The sequence below is a fragment of the Pelodiscus sinensis genome, chromosome 9, assembly GCF_049634645.1.
Source record: "Pelodiscus sinensis isolate JC-2024 chromosome 9, ASM4963464v1, whole genome shotgun sequence".
In the NCBI taxonomy this organism is placed as follows: Eukaryota; Metazoa; Chordata; order Testudines; family Trionychidae; genus Pelodiscus; species Pelodiscus sinensis.
The window spans coordinates 56,906,187-56,927,008 of NC_134719.1; the positions used below are offsets into that span (position 1 = coordinate 56,906,187).

The 20,822-nt window shown below is 48.4% G+C and overlaps 1 protein-coding gene across 1 annotated transcript; it reads left to right on the forward strand.

Moving 5' to 3' along the window:
- The first annotated feature begins 15,894 nt into the window (after positions 1-15,894).
- Positions 15,895-19,684, forward strand: LOC142830687 (uncharacterized). Its single transcript, XM_075937142.1, has 2 exons — positions 15,895-16,258; positions 18,484-19,684. The coding sequence occupies exons 1-2, from the start codon at positions 16,182-16,184 to the stop codon at positions 19,682-19,684; spliced, it is 1,278 nt and encodes a 425-aa protein (XP_075793257.1). The 5' UTR covers positions 15,895-16,181.
- The last annotated feature ends 1,138 nt before the right edge of the window (positions 19,685-20,822 follow it).

Sequence of the window (20,822 nt, forward strand, 5' to 3'; positions counted from 1 at the left end):
AGTCAGCTTGCATCCAGTTCTATGTATTATCAGACCTGCTGACAGACAGTAACATGTCTTCTTTAGGAAAGAGCACAACGTTATCAGCAATTGTTTAAAAAAAAAAAAGCCAACCACCCGCTCCAATGTACAGATCATTCAGAAGGTGGAAAAAAAATCTCTTTACATTTTAGGCCAGGAGGATTTTTTCCCCCTTTTTTCAAAAATGTTGTGTTGTACAGAAAGAGATCTAAATCTACATCAGCAAAACCTAAAGGTAGACCAGATCACCTGCCATTTGGGACACTTACATACATGGTTTACTATGCTGACATCTTACCCAATACTGAGTACACTGGAACTCATCCAAAACAGGGTAAGATCACTTGTCACAGTGAAACAGCTATAAAAGGCAAGTTGCATTTTTGTCCTGCAATACACAACTCTAATGCAGCCGTCCAGCAAAGTACAGCAGACTTGACACCGCTCACGTGTTCCTGGTTTTCTTATTAAAGAGACTTTGCCAAGTAGCTGAGGCCCAAACCCATCAGTGAGGAAACTGGAACAGGTGTTTTTAAGTGAGTTGATTGAGAAGGAAACCCAAAAGGTTTGTATCCAGGAAACAGGAAGCGAAACTGCCAATTAACAGGAAGTAGCACCGACTGAATTTGATTCACTGTTCACTGTGAATAAAATGATTAAAAAAAAAAAGAAGCAGCCTCAGTGTTAAAAAGCACGTTGGATTTTAAAAGATTATTAAAACTGAAACCGCTAAGGCACAGCATTGTAACTGCACTAAACCAAACTTTGCTGCCCCACCCTTCCCCTTCCCTGAGGCCCCACCCCCCACTTGCTTCATCCTCACTCCCTTTCACCAGGCTGCAGCAGGGGGTTGCAGTGGGCAGGCATACAGGGTCTGGGCTGGGACTGTGTGCTCGAGATGGGGCCAGAAATGAGGGGTTCAGGGCAGGGGAGGGTTCAGCAGAGGATTGAGCAGGCTGCAGCAGAGGATTGAGGTGCGGGCAAGGTGAGGGCTGAGCGGGATGGGAGAAGAGGGATTTGGGGTGCAAGAGGGGATTTCAGGCTGGGGCTGAGGGGTTCAGTGCCAGGAGGGGTGTGGGCTCCGGCTGGGGATGTGAGTTCTCAGATGAGGGGTTTGAGGTTCAAGAGGGGGCTCTGGACCGGGGCAGGGGCTGGGAGCAAGTCTGCGTGCAGGAAGGAAATTTAGTTAATGGCAGGGAGATGAGGGGGCAGCTACCAAGTCCCTGAAGCCCCTTTTCACATAGTGGGTGGCCAGGGGAGGCTCTTCACGCTGCCTCTGTCCCCACAGGCACGGTCTCTGCAGCGCCCATTGGTTGTGGTTCTCAGCCAATGGGAACTGTGGGGTGGTGCCAGTGGGGGTTAGGGCAGCATTGCCTTGCCATACACCTAGAGAATGGGTTCCCAAACTGGGGTATGTGAAGAAATTCCGGGGGGGGAAGGAGCGTGAGACGACCCAGCCACACACCCCCTCAATCCCACCCCAAGTTTTGCTGCTATTTTTCTGGGGGGGGGGATAGGGTTTTTGTGGAGGGGAGGCCGGTCAAGATGGCGAGAAGGTGACTGCCTTAATGTCTCTAGAAGCTTCAAGGAGAAAGCGAAATTGTGAGGCAGGTTCCGCGGCTGCTGCTGTCAGAGTCACTCAGCGGGAGGGGAGGCCGTCAGAGTTCATCCCTCGAGGACGATGCATCGAGAGGTGGCTGGGGGACCAAGGCATCTTTGTTCTGGGCATTGCTGTGGATCTGGCCCTGTTGCCAGGACTTCCAGGAACAGGCTCTGTCCCAGTCAGTTGACACAGTCTCATTGTCCCAGATCGTGGATGTCTCTGTGTCACTGAGGTAACCCGGCTGCCCTGTGGAATGGGTGGGATAAACAAGCAAGGGCTCTGCTGAGAAGGCTTTCAAGTCTCTGGGCTCATAATATTCCTTGTATTTAACTCTAGAGAGCGTGGGGTTAAAAAAAAAAAACCAACAGCAGGACAAGGACAACTTTCTGGAAAGGATCGCACACATCCAGCTCAGAACACACCTGTATAAATACAAAGATTCTACACTGGGAATTGTGGAAAGACGTTTCTGGTGTAGAAACCAAATACCTATGGCCGAAATAATTCACCCAGCCCCACCATGCTTGCTTTGCCTTTCCATGACTTATGAGCTAATCTGCTGAACTAGGACCAGTCGGTAGGGTTAGATGCTCATCATCTGGGCAAAATAACTGAAAGCTTGAGGTGAACTGAGCAGTGAGGATAGTATTAGTCCTTTTGGAAAAGATATTTTTATGCAAGAAGAGAAAAACTCCTAAAGAATCAGAAAGAAATTCAGAACCCACACACTTCACTCTCAACTGGAAAGCAGCCAACTCTGCAACGGGACTGTCATGGCTCCTTCCCCACTCTGGCACGATAAATGCAGGAATGGGAGCCAGGAAAAGTACCCGAAACCCTTATCTACCAGGCTTTGGTATAAAACTTCCCCCCAAAATCTGAAAGTGTACAGACATCAGATCCCATTTCCCAAACCAGAAAACAATAAAACGTAATGGATTTATTTAAACTTTACCCTACTTACAGAAAGTGAAGAATGATTTCAGTAACTGGAGAGGAACTGCCTCAGCGACAAAGGAGGGGAAAACCCCAAAATTCCTTTGTCCCAGTTTGAAATTCCTACGTAAAATTCTATGGGCTGCCTGCCACCCGGTTTAGGTAAGGGACATAGTTAACCCCTTAATCCTCAGGATGCTGGCTAACCCTCGTGATCATGACAGAGAAATGCAGTTATCTGAACAGCATATTTGCATAACAGTGTTTGGAAGCGTATCAGGCCCATCTGGAAATTCTCCTGGGACTGTAGACCCACGGTGGCAGAGATTCCTGGGAGATTCCTGGGAGTTGGCGTTTGATATGCCAATGAAAAATTAATTTTTCATTTCTGATTTGCACTGGTTGGGTGGGATTTTTAGATGAGTTCAGGGTTGGCCTAACTCTGCTACAAGTCAGTAGTAAAACTCCCCTTGTCTCCCATGAGAGCAGAAGTAGCCGAGAGATAACAGAGGTTACGTCCATGCCAACAGTTTTCTCACAATCTCCTCTGGGCATCGGTTCCAGCACAGCTCTGCCAGGGCTCGCAAACTGGTTGCTGATGTTTCAAGTGCCACAACTTCCAATCCCCTCTAGACCTGTTCAGGGCCACCCAGTGGTTACGATCACTAAGCCTGTATACAGGACAAGATGACAGTTGCCAAAAGGGACCCTGCAGTACCTGTTGGAAATAGAGACCAATGATGCTGCACCCCAAGTTCTTGTAGGGAGATGTCAGACTGGGTAACTGGCCTCTTTGGGAACATGATTAGAGGGAATTTGAAGACAGCATTTAAAAACAAGGTGAGCTTTCTTACAAAACAAGGAGATCCACCTTCAAAGAGATTCCGCCCGTGTTTTGAGACCAACCCCACTTTTTGGGGCTCTCACAGAAATCCCTACAGAGCTCTCCCCATGAAGAGGGAGACAGTGTTGATATGTCCGGCTGGCAACTGGTTACAAAAAGGTAACTTCTCCCTGCCACACGCACCTTTGCAAGGAAAATCCTGGATTCTGCAACACAGGGCAGTAGTGGATTATGAATACGCCCTAAAAGCCCTGAATTGCAAAGAGACCTTCCCGGGTACTATGCCAAGTAAAGTATTCCAAAGCTGGCACTATCTAAACCCGTGGTGGTGAGAATAATTTTCACTGTGGGGGGTCACTTCAGGAATTTTGATATGTGGTCACAGGCTGGTATGCCAGAGAGGAATCCCATTCAAATAAAGTACCGGGGCCTATCATCACAAAAAAAGCTCTGGTTATGAATATACTAATAATGCACTAATATATTGGAATTTACTAATATATTTGCATGTACTAAAACAGCAGAAAGAATTAAACCGATTGGAAGAAAAATAAGCCTACATGTGAAACATGTTTGTGAACATTTAGAATGTAAAAAATCTGACTGGAGAAGTTGGGATGCATCAAAATTAAGCGAACGTCTTTTAGCATTTGATTTTGTATCATTTCACTGCTTTTGGCTATTTTGAGAACAGTCCCCCTGCTGGGGCTCTTGTATGTTTCAAAAGCAGAATCACAGCAGAACCAGCGGGAGTGGAGACTGTTTCAGTCCCAGCTTCCTCTGTTGCCCATCTAGGGCCTAGGGATGGAGTGTATGTGAAGTCTCTCACGTCCTGCCCCCACACTGCACGGGAGAACTACTTAGAGTCAACCGCCAGCTGAGCAGCAGCTAGTGGTAGACTTTAAGATCTCAGCTGGAAACCCTGCCCCACCTGAATGACCCCTGAGCCTCAGGGGCAGAGAGCCATCTCACCGTCGCTGCTCGTGGCAATAGCCGAGGCTGCCCGTGTGCTGTGCCTCGGAGAGGAGTTCATCCATCCTCTCCGACACCTGGTTTTGTGACCGTCCCATCCCATTCCACACGTTCGTGTCTGCAGACTCAGCCATGAGAGATCGGAGTTTCAGTGCAGGGTTTGACCTGTGAGGAAACGGACTCACTCTGCCCAGACAGAGGCGAGGGACAGCTGTCCGTGCGAAATGCGCTGGGACCCACAGGGGTCTGTTCTACGTAAACGGGGGGAGCATGTGGGGGCAGAAAAGAAATACATATTCATCGTTGCTATGGCCTGTGTATTTTCATTCACATGTAGTGGCATTTGGGGAGAGGAAAAATTGTGGCAGGCTAATGAGTGTTGCACAAACGCTTCTCCCAGTCCAGCTGAGATGGTGGATGGTTTTCATCTGAAAGCAGGAGCCATGAATTTAGTAGATGATGGAAAGGATCGGGAGTCCTTTCTTAGAGCTTCCCACTAGCTCCTGCCACGTTCCCAAGGAGCCTCTTGCCATTCCACACTGCTGCCTCTTATTCAGCCTGGAGCTGGGCTGCAAGGTTTAAAAAAATCTCCTCTCACAGACTGGCTGCCTAGTACCCTGTGCTGCTGCCTCAGAGAAAGAGGCAGCAGCCCCCATGTAGCAGTGGCTCAAGCTTCCAGACCAGGTGTGAGCTGGAACTGAGCCAGACTGCTGTCGAGCCTGCTAAAAAATTTGCTGGCAGGACTGGGAAATACATGTTGTCTATAGCATTAACCTACAAGCGTTTGCTTATTGGTTAATTGACTACACTATTACATCCCTAATGGATAATAAAATGAACAGTAGTTAAGCTCCACTTAGCCACTTTTCTGGTATCACTGATTGACCTTAATTTTGCTTAATATTTCTTAGGTCGTGTCAGCGTTTTTATTTGGGCTTCAAAGATAATTAATAAATTTTGGACTCCACAATTCATAGCAAATGTCAAAGGTTGTATCTCCATGTGTAACCTCATATGAAATCCTTAGCACTCCTATAAAATCTATGGACACAATTGTCATGAAGAGTGCATAGATTAGATTGCATTTTCCGTATGCATGTCTATCCATCGTCAGTGCTGCACTGGAACAGTTGCAATGGTACAGTCAGTCCTTCCATCAGCATCCTGCTGTGCAAACTGCCTCACCAATCCTTGGCAAACTTAAGAACTAGCCACTATGGTACATTGCAAAGTTTACATTCTCATATAGAGGTAGCCTTTTATATCCCATGTGAGTCTATGTACAAAACTAGCTACAGAAGCTACAGCTACTTCCAAAGACATTTTACAGTGCTTTTTTAAAAAAGCACTGAAAAGCATGGTAAACATTTATGACACTTCAATTTTAAATATTTTCAACTTGGGCTGAACTACACCCTAAAATCTGTTACCGAGAAGTGAGGTAATGCACATTCAGCTAGGTCCCATACAGATTTCAGCGCATTGCTTTTCCTGTATTGAAAAACCATTTTCTGAATTGAAAAGTGTAATTTGGAAGAAATTTGGACCGAAACTCTCAATTTTTTAAAAGAGAACTGGAAAATAACACCGCTTAGCCAAAGCAGCCTCTGCCTGCCATCCCACCTCTTTCTCCCCTCCCCACTACAGGCAGTGCCTGCGCTGGACGGGCTGGAGCAGCTCCTGCTGGTGGTGGTGGTGGTGTAGTCTGTGCAGTATGTAGATAGCAATGGATTTTTCACCTTCAGTCCATTTGGTATAATGTCCAAAGTTTGCATTTGGAGAGAAAGAGGATATCTGTTTGTACTTGTGCAAGTTTCTTCATGAGGTTGATACTTGACACCATGCAAGGCACTGCATTTAGCCATATGGAGTGGAAATCTATCAACCTCATGAAGAAACTTGCACAAGTACAAACAGATATCTTCTTTCTCTCCAAATGCAAACGATGGACATTATACAAAATGGACTTCAAAGAGAAACTGCTGAGCTACAGTTCATCCTCAAGTTTGACACAATCACCTCTGGATTAAACAAAGACTGTGAATGGCTCGCTACCTACAAAAGCAGCTTCTCCTCTCTTGCAATTCAAACCTCCAGATCAGCTACTAGAAGTGGGCCTCATCCTCCTTGATTGGATCCACCTCCTCATCTCCAGCCTGATTCTGGCCTGCATATTTATACCTGCCTCTGGAAATTTCCACTACATGCATCTGACCAAGTGGGTCTTGCCCACGAAAGCTTATGCTCCAACACTTCAGTTAGTCTATAAGGTGCCAAAGGACTCCTCGTCGCTTTTGCAGATTGAGACTAACACGGCTACCCCTCTGATACTTAGCTCCTGACAGATTACATGGTATTTCCGTAAGATCATGCACATCGTATACCTTTACAATTCTCTGCAACAATACTACATCGGTTACACAAATTAACATCGGTTACAAGAACAATCCTACATCAGGTGTATATTGACAACATTCTCCATCATGCCACGTCTTTGGCTCCGCACCATTGCAGTTTTGGCCCTTCTGGTTTAAACTGCGAGTCTTCTTGGCCAAGGCAAGTCCTGCCCCTCCCCCTTGTGCTGTGGGCTCAAAACCTGAATCCTCTGGCCTAACCAGGACAAAGGGCTGGCTGGGTGCAACTCCCTGGCTCACAATGGCCCTGGAATTCTCCCCCTTCCTCCACTCAGCGGGGGAAGAGCAGTGAGCTGTAGACTCCCAAGTCTCTCCTTTGTCCACCTCCAACCTCTGTTTCCACATGGAACTAGATATCCAACTCCCTGATTGATTATGAGTGTCCACCGAGTCCAGAGATGGAAGCTCAACTGCCATTTCCTGCATCCTAGAGAGAGTGACCCCACATCTGTTCTGCCCTGCAAACTTAGCTCCACAGTCCTTCTCCTGAACCTGAGACACACACTTTCCACTCTCCTCATCCACCTGGGAATAATTCTGCCCCAAACACACTGACCTCCCAGCAAGCTGGTCACACACAGTCACCCGGTTATCAGACTGCTCCAATTCTCTGGCTGTTCCTGTCTCAGTTAGAACAACCCTACATCCCTCTGAGACCTCTTTGCAATCGTCCCCACTGGGTTTCTCTAAACCCAAGTCAGTGGGGTCCCTGCTAACAGACAAATTCTGTCTGTCAGGCAGTGAAAGAAGTGCCTCACACACCAAGCTGCTGCCCTTTAGAGGTAGAGCCAGGGCCAGTCTTAGGCCGATTTCACCGATTCCCCAGGGTGGGGATGATGAGCCACAGCCAACTCCTCCTGCAATTCCTTTACTCCCTGGGTTATCTCTGGCCCCTCCGCTGGATTCACAGACAATCCCCTCTGAGACACACAGACAGACGCACAAGATACAAGGTCAGAGACACCTTCTCTCCCTTTGCAGCTCTCTTGATGGCTGTAAACTTCCACACGGTCATTAGGCACCAGAGTTAATGTGCCCTAATTCTCTTCTTCTGCCCGGGCTAAGGGGTCACCCTGGTCCCACAGACTCGCTCTCCAATCTTCCAGCAACACAGCAGCATCAGGCACAACATCAGTGTCCCCACTATGGGTATGTCTACACTACAAAGTTAGTTCGAACTAACAGACGTTAGTTCGAACTAACTTTCATAGGTGCTACACTAGCGCTCCGCTAGTTCGAATTAAATTCGAACTAGCGGAGCGCTTAGTTCGAACTAGGAAAACGTCATTTTACGAGGATTAAGCCTAGTTCGAACTAGCTAGTTCGAATTAAGGGGTGTGTAGCCCCTTAATTCGAACTAGTGGGAGGCTAGCCCTCCCCAAGTTTCCCTGGTGGCCACTCTGGCCAACAACAGGGAAACTCGTCTGCCCCCCTCCCGGCCCTGGACCCCTTAAAGGGGCACAGGCTGGCTACGGTGCCCATGCCAGGTGCAAGCCTGCCAGCACCCAGCCAGCAGACCCTGCACCTGGCACGGATCGAGCCACCCACCCGATGCCCCCCAGCCCTCCTCCTCTTCCCGGGACCAGGCTGGCGGCTCCCGGGAGCTTGCCCGGGACCGCAAGAGGCGGGCACCTGCCTGGGCTAGTGCGGACATCGTGGACCTCGTCCACGACCTCCGCACTAGGCACAGGAAAGTGGCCGTCAAGGGCAGGAGAGCTGCCAGCCTGGCCACCCACGAGCAGGTGTGCATGAAAATCAAGAGGGTCCACTGAGACCCCCAACCCTGAGCCCTGAGCTTACAATGGCCGTCCTGGGTCAGACCAAAGGTCCATCTAGCCCAGCAGCCTGTCTGCCGACAGTGGCCAACCCTAGGGACCTTGGAGGGGATGGACCGAAGACAGTGACCAAGCCATTTGTCTCGTGCCATCCCTCTCCAGCCTTCCACAAACCTTGGGCAGGGACACCACTCCTACCCCCTGGCTAATACCACTCCATGGACCCAACCTCCATGACTTTATCTCACTTCCGTTTAAACTCTGTTCTAGTTCTAGCCTTCACAGCCTCCTGCAGCAAGGAGTTCCATAGGTTGACTCTTTGCTTTGTGAAGAACAACTTTCTGTTACTAGTTTGAAGCCTGCTACCCATTCCTTTCCTTTGGTGTCCTCTAGTCCTTCTATTATGGGAACTAATGAAGAAGTTTTCTGTATGCACCCTCTCCACCCAACCCCTGCTTTTAGAGACCTCTATCCTGTCCCCCCTCCGTCTCCTCTTCTAAGTTGAAAAGTCCCAGTCTCTTTAGCCTCTCTTTATATGGGACCTGTTCCAAACCCCTGATCATTTTGGTTGTCCTCCCCTCCCCCAGCCTCTCTCTTCCCCTCTCCCACCTCCTTTTCCCAGTCTCCCCCAGTTTTGTTCAATAAAGACAGATTCCATTTTGGAACACAATTGTCCTTTATTTTCTACATCAAGAAGAGGGGCTAGGGAAGGGTAAGTGGAAGGAGGTGAGGGAGGAATGGGGTACGCGCCCCCGATGGGGAGGACTGGGCTGGCTCTGCGGGCTTTTGGGGTGGAACCTCTCCTGCAGCCCCCCAATTGCCCCCTCTCCCCAGATGGCAGCCTGCGGCAAGTGCAGCTGGTCTGATGGCCGAGTGCTGTGATGTGCCCAGTGTGGGTACTCCGGGCAATCCAAGCCAGGACGGCTTTGCAAGTGGGGCACCCCTGAGAACTGTCTGTCCGGGGTGGGGGGCGGGACCCTTTAAGCACAGCCCTCGGCTAGCCTGAGACAGCATCTCCACGCTCTAAGTCCTCCTCTGATGCCCTGCCGGCACTGCTTCCGTCCATCCTTAAGCCCAGTTCAGGGTCCACTTAATGTGGACATGCTAGTTCGAATTAGCAAAACGCTAATTCGAACTAGTTTTTTAGTCTGGATCTGTTAGTTCGAATTAGCTTAGTTCGAATTAACTAACACTGTTTTCATTTTCCAGAGACATGATTATGACTAAACATCTTTGACAACCTCTGTGCAAAGTGAGAAGAATTAAAAAACAAAAATTCACCTCAGTGCACTTGAATGATTAATCTGTTTTAGAGCGAAGATTTCTCTCCATTAACGTTGTAGTGTAGACATACCCTGTCTGATCTCTGGGGTCCTGGCAGAATGCTGCCTGGATCTACCCAGGTCACAGCCTCCTTCTCCCCAGCAGACACAAACCTTGGGCCACCCCCTCTCTGGGCCTTAGCTGTATCCAGACCCAACTCTGGGACATCAGCACTGCTCTCAGCCATCACAGGCTGTGTGGCACCTTCCTCACACAAAGGAAGAAACTCTTCCCCACACACAGACAGACAACCAGAGACAGTTTCTCCCTTGTCCGAGCACCCCTTGCTAATTTCAGGCATACAGCTAGCCACTGACACAGCTTCCTTTACTGACCCACTACTACTGCCACCAGCCAAATTGCCAGCTTGCACACACCGTGGCTGCTCACACTGTGCTTCTTCCCACAACTCACTTCCAGCTTGTGCCAGTGTAGCTTCACAAGCATCCCTAGCCAACGAGTCACCGCTCTCTAGAACTTTTATCTTTTTTCTTAGCTAAAACTCCACTCTGGCCAGCCACTCCAGACTGCCCCAGAGAAACCCTTCCCTGATTTCTGGGCTTTTTCCACCCTGGTTTTGACTTCAGCCTCGCCTTTGAGGCAGTAGACAGGCCTTCACTTACAGGTCACTGCCCCCTGCACAGGCAAACATTTGGAGACGCTTTTCCCTTGGTTACAGTGAGACTGACCAGCCGCAGAAAACTTCCCAGAGTCACCTGTACCCCCTTCACAGTCCCCATACATGCTTTACAACATTATAATATTAGCTGGGTTAAAACCATTTGCCATGTCATAGTCACACCATATACCCACACGGATATACATCAATCTTGCACTCTTATTTCTTCTGCAGCATATCTGGCCATTAACAAAGATGCCAGCTCTGGATTAGAAACTTCCTCATTAAAGGCAATGCTTCCTTCCAAGCACAAGACTTCCAGAGCCTCCCTGTCCAGATTTTCATACTGTAGCTGACTCATTGCAGCTGCTCTTTACCCAAACAAACTCTCAACACCAAAAAACAAATTTAGACAGCGAGGGGTTCTGACCCAAAGTCCCTCCACCTACCAAGGCTCAGCCAATCAGCAGAGCCTTCTAGAATTCAAACTTTAATTAGAAGCCAACAGTTTCCACCTGCCAGTCACAACACACACTCCGTGAAAGAGAGGGGGAGGGAAAAGGGGACATGGGAAAAAAAAAACCCTCACACCAACCTTCAGTCACAAACACAAGCTCAGCACACAGCAAGAAAGCCCCAAACACAACACTCACTTCGTCAAGAGTCCTGTATCTGCTTCTCCTTTACCTGGAGAATTCCCTCTCTAAAGCCACACTCACAAACACAGAGGGAAGAAAATGGCATGAGCTGCGTTGCCTATCAAATAATCAAGTAGTCAATAATTCTATTAAGTACTCAATTAGTTAAATACCTGCCTCTTTACTTAACTATATGAAATAGGGATGTTATCAGTCTTCCAGAATCCAAGTTGAGAATCTTAAGTGATAGTAAATCTCCATATTCTCTTTTGTAGTAGAATTCATAGTCAGTGAAAGTTAAGTTCTACATAGCAACACCGATAAAAAAAAAAAAAGAAAGAAAATCTCTTGGCAGTATACTTAGTTCTTGAAGAATTCTTTTATTGTAAAGTGGATATAATTTGAATACGTAATTCTATTGCATGGTTTATTATAGCAGACGGCAACAAAAATAGTGAATTGATATGTAGAAAACAAATTAAACCTTAAAATTTTAAGTACCTTTTCCTCTTTTTCAGGTATAGTCTCTCATATATTCCTTATGCAAGGGAGTCACCATTAATTGATCTCCTTTTACAAAAATAAAAGTTAGTCAGTTCAGTCCTAATTTTTTTCAAAAGTGTAATTTTCTTAAATCACACTCTTTCAACTTTCTAATTTTGAAAAGCCAAAGGTAGAGCCCATATTTTATATATCTCTTACCTTTTGGATGGAGGGTAACTGTTTGAATTGAAATATCTACCATTAACAGGTTATAATTAAGACTGGAAGTTTTCAGCTTAGAAAACTAAGAGGGGCATTAGACAAAAGTCCATAAAATCGTGACCAGTGTAGAAAACGTGAGTAAGAAAAAAGTTATTTACTTGTTCCCATAACAGCGTAACACAAGAACTAGAGGTCACGGAATGAAATTAGCAAGTAGCAGGTTCAAAACAGACAAAAGGAAGTATTTCTTCATGCACGGAGTCCCTAGCCGCTGTCAGTCAGAGACTGGCAATTGGTGACAGTGGAGTGATCACTTGATGATTACCTGTTCTGTTCATTTCCTCTGGAGCACCTGTCATGGGTCACTGTTGGGAGACAGGACATTGGGCTACATCAGGGGTGGGCAAAAAGCCCTCTGCAGGCCAGATCTGGCCACCAAGTGAGCTGATCAGGCCCACGGAGGCCCATCTGCTCCTCATATTCCCAGGCCAATCAGGGCCTGGGGTTGCGGGAGTGCACGAAGTCGCCTCCCACCCTGCCAGGAGTGCAGGGATGCTCTTTGCAGGGCCGGAAGAGACTGCTCCATCCCCACCCCCGCCCACAGGATAATAAGGGCTTGGGAGGGGGAGCATGTGAAGTCTCCTGTGGCTCTGCAAGGGGCTCAGCACGTCAAGTCTACCACTAGCTGCTGCTCAGAAGTGAGAGACTTCACATGCTCCCCATCCCTAGGCCCTGTTTGACCCGGGGACATCAGGAGGAAGCACATGAAGTCTCTTCCCACTGCCAGGAGCACAGGTACCTAGAGGGAACAGCCAGCTGTTGGGAACAATTGGTGGTGCAAAGACTTTATGTGCTCCTTCCCCTTCCCCCCGCAAAGCAATCAGGATCTGTGGGTGGGAAACAGGAAGTGTCCTGGCCCTGCCCCTTCTGGGGCAGCCTGGAGCTACTTCAAAAATTTTTGCTAACTCCTAGGCTAGATGAAACTTTGGTCTGACCCAGGATGGCTGATTGGTGTGCCAGAATTAAACCAGAAAACAAGTCTTTAGCATAGAGTTTTCCTGAACACCATTCTTACTTATCCTGCCTAATGAGCATTGATGGACCAATCCTCCATGAATTTATCTAGCTCTTTTTTTTAACCCTGTTAAAGTCCTGGCCTTCACAATATATTGTGGCAGGACTATAGTTCCGCAGGTTGTCTGGGCGTTGCATGAAGAAATACTTCCTTTCGCCTGTTTTCAACCTGCTACTTGTTAATTTCATTTGGTGACCTCTAGTTCTTGTCTTATGGGAGCAAGTAAATGACTTTTTCCTTGCTCCTTTTTTCCACACCAGTCATGATTTGATGAACCCCTGTTGTATCTCCACATACCCCATCTCCTCTTAGAGGACAATTCCCAATCTTGTTAATCTCTCTTCATATGGCAGCTAGGGATAGAAGTGACTAGTGGAATATAGGTTGAGCATAAGCTTATCGGATAGTCGACTAGTGATGTACCTAGGGTGGGAGAGAGAACTGGCTTAAAAGCTGGCTCTTTCCAGTCCTGTTTCTGTGGGGGACAGGGGAGGTAGAGATACAGCGGGAAACAGAGGAAGCGGGGACTGAAACAGGCTCCACTCCCGCTGCTTCTGCTGTGATTCTGCTTTTGAAACGTACAAGAGCCCCAAGCGGGGGGACTGTTCTCAAGAGAGCTGAAAGCAGTGAAATAATATAAAATTAAATACTAAAAGACGTTCTCTTAATTTTCATGCATCCCAACTTCTCCAGTCAGATTTTTAACATTCTAAATGTTCACAGCCATGTTTCAGTTGCAGGCTTATTTTTGTTCAAATCGGTTTAATTCATTCTGCTGTTTTAGTAGACGCAAATACATTCCAATATATTCATAACCAGTGCTTTCTTGTGATGATAGACCCTGGTACTTTAATTAGATGGGATTCCCCTCTGTCATAGCAGCACCTATTTCCTGGGCTGGCTTGCCTCCCAATGTCTTTGCTCAACAACTTTTTGATTTTATGTTTTAACCCGTTTTCTTTCCCTCAAAAACTTTGAACTTGGAGTACCGGCACCTCTTTTCTATTGGTCCCCAGCTTTTCCTTTCCCTTATTTGAATGCTGATCTGGTAAAACATGAGTTGACTTGTTTCAATTGAGTTTGGATTAGATAATATAAAAATGTCTTTAATAAAGCCCAAGACGCCTATGATTATTTTGACTTGTAGTTTTAATACTGTATGAGCCTAATTCCTTTTCAGGTAACTGAAATATGTACTAGTATAAAATGTCATCCCAAGTAGAGCTTCCTGTGTTGTCTGTCTTAGACAAGTAATTGGCAGAGCTATTACGTGGTGCTACAAAGTGGCATTGCATAACGTATTTTCTGTATTGGTTTGTTTTAATGTGCATTAAAAAGATTATTGGAAGAAAATACCGCTATTGAGGAGTGTTCACTTTGAGGAGGATGTATACATCCTATTTTTAACACTGGTTAGATAATATATATCTTAATGATAGGATACCTATGTTCAGGCATATGGAAATAATTTACTTATCTAAAAGTTGTTGAAAAAACTAAGCAAACAAAAAGGACAAGGAAAAGAAGATAAGGGAAAAAAACCAAACAGATTTCCTTTTTATCAGGAGAGCAGGCATTCTCCTTTTAAGGGCGGCCATTTTGAACTCTCTTTAAATTTAACATCCCTAACTCCCTCTCTCTCTCTCTCTCTGTGGCTCTGAGTCCCTGAACCTTCCACGGGGCCCAAAAACAGCCTGTGACCACATATTAAAATTCCTAAAGTGACCCCCCCCACGATGAAAATTATTGTCCACCCTTGGGTTAGGTCAGGCATGTCCAAAGTCCGGCCCGCGGGCCAAATGCGGCCCGCGGTCGGATTTAATACGGCCCCCCGCTTCTCCCGGCTCCCCGGTGCTTTTTTTAACCGGCGCGCTCAGCGCGCCGCTTCGGGTCGCCGCCGCCGCTGCGGTCCCAAACCCTGCCCCTGCACTCCGCTTTGGGGCTGAGAGTGCAGGGACAGCCCCCGCTTCCTCCCCCTCTCCTGGCTCCCCGGCGCTCCTCTGACTGGCGCCGCTTCCGGCCGTGCCGCCGCCGTCCATGGCGGCCGCTGCGGTCCTAAAGTCCACCAAGTAGGGCACGTCCGCAGCCCCGCTCCCCCGCTTGGCTACGGGTTCGCCCTGCCCCCGGGCAGCCGTCAGGCCAGCGTGCCCTGCGCTCTCCGCCTGCCTCTGACCCTGCAAGCCCTCTACCTTGGGGCTGAGAGTGCAGGGACGGACTCCGCAGCTGCTGAGATCAGGGACTGCCTTTGAACCAGACCTAGCCTATGTGCTGCAGTCCAGATCTCAGTTTCACCCTTCACATTAGTGTAGGCAAGTTTTTTTTTTCAATTGAGATGAATACATTGTAAAATCTCAGTTAATGTCAGTTGGTCTAAATCAGTTATAAATATATTTGGACACAACGGCTACGTCTACACTGGCCCCTTTTCCGGAAGGGGCATGTAAATTTCACCTTTCGTAGTAGGGAAATCCGCGGGGGATATTTAAAGTAGGAATAAGAGCCTCCGGAAAAGGGCGCTTTTTCCGGAGGATCGGGGCCAGTGTAGACGCTCTTTTCCGGCTTTTTTAAAAGCCGGAAAAAAGCAGCGGACATTTTTATTTAAATGCCGCGGGGGATATTTAAATCCCCCGCGGATTTCCCTACTACGATAGGTGAAATTTACATGCCCCTTCCGGAAAAGGGGCCAGTGTAGACGAGCCCAACATGTATAGTTGGTGTTATGTCGTTTGCCGTTTGCAATAAACTTTGCATAAAATAATTAATTTGCATTTAATTTTAATGGTTCAAAGAATGTCAGGCAAAATGGTCGGCCCTCACGCATGTTCACTTCATCAAATCTGGCCCTCTTTGAAAAAAGTTTGGACACCCCTGGGTTAGGTGATTGGTCTTTTGTGGCCTTACAATCTGCCACGTACATGTGGCACTGAGCAGACTCTGATGATTCCATGTGCAGCCTGCTTGATTCCTAGAACTAACATTGAGTGAGTAGGGGTAATGCAGGGGGGAGAGGCTCAAATATGCAGAGGGGCTGGCCAGGGGCAGGACAGGGTGTGGAGGTGACATCACAAGGCCTTTTTCGGCATCTCCGCTTATTGGTTAAAGGACGTTGACAGGTGGTGAACTCACAGAGACTCCATGACAACGGCCAGGTAGGACAGGATGCGGGGCTGGGGCAATTTCAGACTCCCGTAGCTTTGCGGCCGGGAGTCATCTCGAGGTCTGCTCTTCTTACCTTGAGTGCTCTCAGGCCTCGAACATGAACACTAAGAAGAATCTTCTTGGAGTGTTATACAAATCCAATTCTGAGAAAAGAGACACGTCTCTGCGGAGAAGGTAAGAGCCTGTGATAGATTTGGTGCTGATGCTGCCTGACCTATCTGGAACTCTTCTTTTCCCACCTAGGATTTTTGTTCCTTACCACTGGGGAGAGTGGAATTTGTGTCTTTTGTTTCCCTTTTCCCATAGCTTCCTGCCCTGCCAGAGTCTCACTGTTGAGTGGGTGAGATAGTGATAGGGAGAAGACTCAGGACTTTGTTCTCTTTAACACCCAGCATATGAGCCAGAATGTATCATCTGCTTGGGGAATTGTTCAGCTTCTCTACATTGGTTGGGCCTGAGCAGTTCCTGATTCTGTCAGGAGTAGATTGTTCCACCCAACTATCTGCCCTGTTGCTAAGGACGTTGAGGATCTGTGTGTGTGTGTGTGTGTGTGTGTGTGTGTGTGTCACTGCCAGGAGTGTATAATAGGAGGTGCCCTATTAGATGGAGTCCTTACAGATGATGTGGTGCAGTAGAGCCCCATTTTTCCAGCCTTCCATTGTGCAGCTTTCCATGTTGACCTAATAACCAGCGCATGCAGGGCCAGCAGCAGGCAACCCTCCCATGGCCACTAGATGGCGCTGTGGCCTCACACTTCCCTACTCTCCTGAATATCTGAATTTTTGATCATCTGGTTTGGTCCAGGTTCCAATTTGACATGACAAGTGGGGCTCTGATGTGTAAGAGCTAGGGGTTGCCAGATGATTTCAGCAAAAATACCCAACACGCTTGACATTACATCACAATCTCCATTACATCTCATTTGGAAAATACCAGACATTTTATATTTTCTCATCTACATCTTCTCAATTTGTTTCCCAAACAGCTCAAATACTGGACTGTCCGGTTTAAAACAGGACACCTAGCAACCCTAGTAATAGCTGGAGGGCCTGGGCAATGCATGTAGAGCCTCCTTCTCCTCCCCCCACTGTGCCCCACAGAAAGACACATGGAGCAGCCACTCTGAGCTCTGGGGTTGTGGTAGGCAGGGAACTTGGCACAGGGTTCCATTAGGCAGCTAGCCTGGAACCGCCTAGGTAAGTGCCTCCTGGCCAGAGCCTACTCTGGCACCCCAACTCCCCGCCTTAGGTCACAATCCCTCCTGTTCCTGGTCCCTCCCAAATCCTGCACCCCCTCCTAGACCTCTCCTCCAGACCAGAATCCTTTCCTGCACCCCAACCCTCTTCCCTCACAGCCCATACTCTTTCCTGCACACCCGAACCCTACCCTCAGCTCCCTTTCGCATCCAATTTCTGTTCCAGACCCCACCTCCCCTCCATAGAGAATTGTGGCCCTTGCCCTCTTGGAACAGCCTCCCATCAAAAATTAATGCCCATCCCTGCTTTAAAGCATCTTTAATTTTATTGGTATTTTGAAAAAATGCTCCTCAGAGGTTCACGTAAATGAATTTGCTATATGCAATATGCTCAATATACTGTACTTAGCTTCTGTGAAAGTATTTTTAGGGACAAGCTGTGGTTGAAACATTTTTACCAACTTCAGCGATTAAGGCATAACAAGACTATGAGGATCCTGAAGCCAGAGTAGACAGCCTAGGTCCTAGTTTTTAGGTGGCTGAAAGTTCTTTGTTTCCCTTTCTCCACCAGCAGTAGCTCTGTCTCCTCCAGATTTAGCTGAAACAAGCGTGTCTTCACGTGCATGTTAACTCAGATCTTTGGGAGATGATTGCATGTTCTGTTAAGAAAACACCATGGTGGCTACATTTTTACACTGTCATGTGCTCACCCTTTGGAAACAGGCTTGCATAATATTTCTGTGGAAGATTGGCCTGTGTTCTACCACTTGCTGCTGTGGATAGAGGTAGAGGCTTAGATTGAGGAACAAAAGAAAGCAGATCTTGACAGACTCTTTAAAAGAGGCTGTTGGCTCTGGGTGGAAGGAGGTGTGAATGAGGCCACATGGACTAATCACCATCAAAAGATGTCGAGTGGCAATGACTGTTTTAAAATGTAAAAAGCAGTTCCCCTGTACACCAAGGAGTGCAGTGTAAGAGCAGTAGTATGTGCCCTGAGGGGCTGAAAATACTGGTTGGTGCCAGAGTATTAGCAGCTAAAATACAAGTCCCTCTAATATTTCAGAGCTGTAAATGCTCCAGCCTTGCTCAAACTGCCTGTAGAGTTTGTTCTTGTGAACGTTTCCGGGATTATCTTTTGACATCTCTTGGTCTGTCAGACTTGTCTCCCCTTGGAGTACTGTTTTAACCCATCCCTCTTTTTCAGCAGTGTTCAGACTCTGGAACAGGGGACATCACAGCCCTCTCAGATGCTGGCATCCCAGCCTTCATTGGGGACATCGCAATCCTCTCAGTTGACGTCGTCGCAGCAGCCCTCTCGGGTGTCGTCGTCGCAGTTCTCCCAGGTGACGGTGCCTCAGCCTTCTCAGCTGTTGTGGCCAGACCCCTCTCTGGTGCTGCTATCGCAGTTCTCCCGTAAGTTAGTGCTGCTGTCCTCTCAGGTGGTGACACTGAAGCTTGCCCGGACAAGAGTGCTGCAGCCCTCCCAGGTGTTGGCATCCCTGCCTTCCCAAGGGACCTCCCGTGTGAGCGCTTCCACGGCTCCGCCGCCCGCTCCTCCTCCCCACACACCCACTGCTCCGGCTCAGCCCTGCTACCGTCGCCTGTCTACCTTATCGAGCTGGAGCCACCGCCAGTTGAAGCAGAGCTCGTCTCTCCTTTGCGAGCACAGCACAAACGCGGAGACAGTTCCGTTCCACCTGCCCCGGGCGATGCTGGCTGCTGAGTCGGCGGGCGGAGCAGAGGGGCCACGCAGCACCACCGTGCCCCTACCGCCCATCCAGCCTCACGCTGCTGCGGCCTCTGGCCCCGCCACCACCCGTGCACCACCTAAGAGTCAGGTCGCTCCGAAGAATCGAGCACCGCCACCCAGGGAGAGGAATCCGCGCAGGACGCCTCAGGCGGGGACCGGCCCCTTGCCTAACTCTCGCCTCTGCGCCTCCCTGCAGCAGCAGCAGCAGCTACAGCCACATCCACCGCAGCAGCCACAGAGGTCGAACCCGACCCGTACCCGCGGCCGCTCTGTCAAGAACCCAGGTGCTGCGGCGAGGAGGGAGCCGAAGGCAACAGTCCCAGCGAAGCAGTACAACATCAAGCTCACGGCCGACGCGACCAGACTGCTGCTGCGACGCCATCTGGAGAAAGAGTGGGGGTTCAAGAATCCCATCGACGACACCGGGCTACTGCCGGGTTCCCGCAGCATGGCCGGCCTAAACCTGACCTCGATCATTAAGATCTCCCTGCTGAACGAGAAGAATCGCTACGATGACGAGGAGTACGAGGAGGATCCGGCGCCGGGGGTCGTGGATCAGGAGCTGGTGCGCAGGTGCACAGAGTGGCTGCGCGGGGTGGAGGAAGCGAAGAGAGAGAACAAGCTGGAAACCCTGCCCCACCTGTACGGCCCCTGAGACAGAAGGGCGGAGAACCATTTCGCCGCCGCTCCTCGCGGCAATACCCGAGGCTGCCCCTCTGCTGTGCCTGGAAGCGGAGTTCATGCATCCACTCCGACACCTGGTCATGTGACCGACCCATCCCGCTCCACACATTCGTATCTGAAGACATGTTCAGAAAAGGGTCCGTTCTACATAGAAAGGAGGAGGTGGGGGGAGAAAATAAATACATGTTCACCGTTGCTATGTCGTGTGTATTTTCATTTCACATGTTGTGGCATTTGGGGAGAGGAGAAATTGGGGCAGGCTAATCAGTGCTTCTCCCGATCCAGCTGAGGTGCTGGATGTTTTTCTTCTGAAAGCAGGAGCCTAGCAAGTTTAATAGATGATGGCCAGGATCGGGACGTTAACCGCTGTGCTTTGGGGGTGTTTAAATGTGACCAAACGTGAGCAGAGAAATGTTCTCTGCTAGTTAACTTAGTGTAACACAACAGGTGCTTCATATTCATATTTTATTCACTCCTCAGTTTGAAAGATAAACAGTGATTACAGAAAGATTATAGGCTGATTAAGAGCCGGAGAATGAGGATAACCTAAATTTCCTTCAAAGACTTAAATGTCTGGGAGATAGATAGCTCTTACCCGGATATACAGTTTGGGCAAGTGGTGGGTGGGAGAGGAAGGCATTGTGCATCATCGGTATATGAATAGTCTAGCACAGGGTTACTCAACATGCCATCCGTGGGCCAACCCGTTTATTTACGGACTGTGGTGCAGTTTGGGTTTATGCGGGGCTCCACATACGACCCACAAGTGGGAGCCTAAAGAAAAAAGTAGTCAATATAATGGTCTTCTCTTGGTATGCGTTTTAGTAGTTAAATTCCTGGGACTGTCATTGCTCATTAAAAGTGCATACGGGTGGAAATGGGGTAAATATTACATTTTATTGATATATCAGCAGAACTGACTTAAATAGGGCCTGCATGTTGTGTAGTCTTGCCTTAATCTTTGTATTCATGCCTGTCAGTTTGAGAGAAGCTATTTGCATACGTATATGCAACCATACTTAATTTGGGGCCCTAGGCATGTGCTGTGAGTATCTCTGTGGCCTCCAGGGCTTCCAAAGTTGAGTAGCCCTCATCTAACTCCATCACTG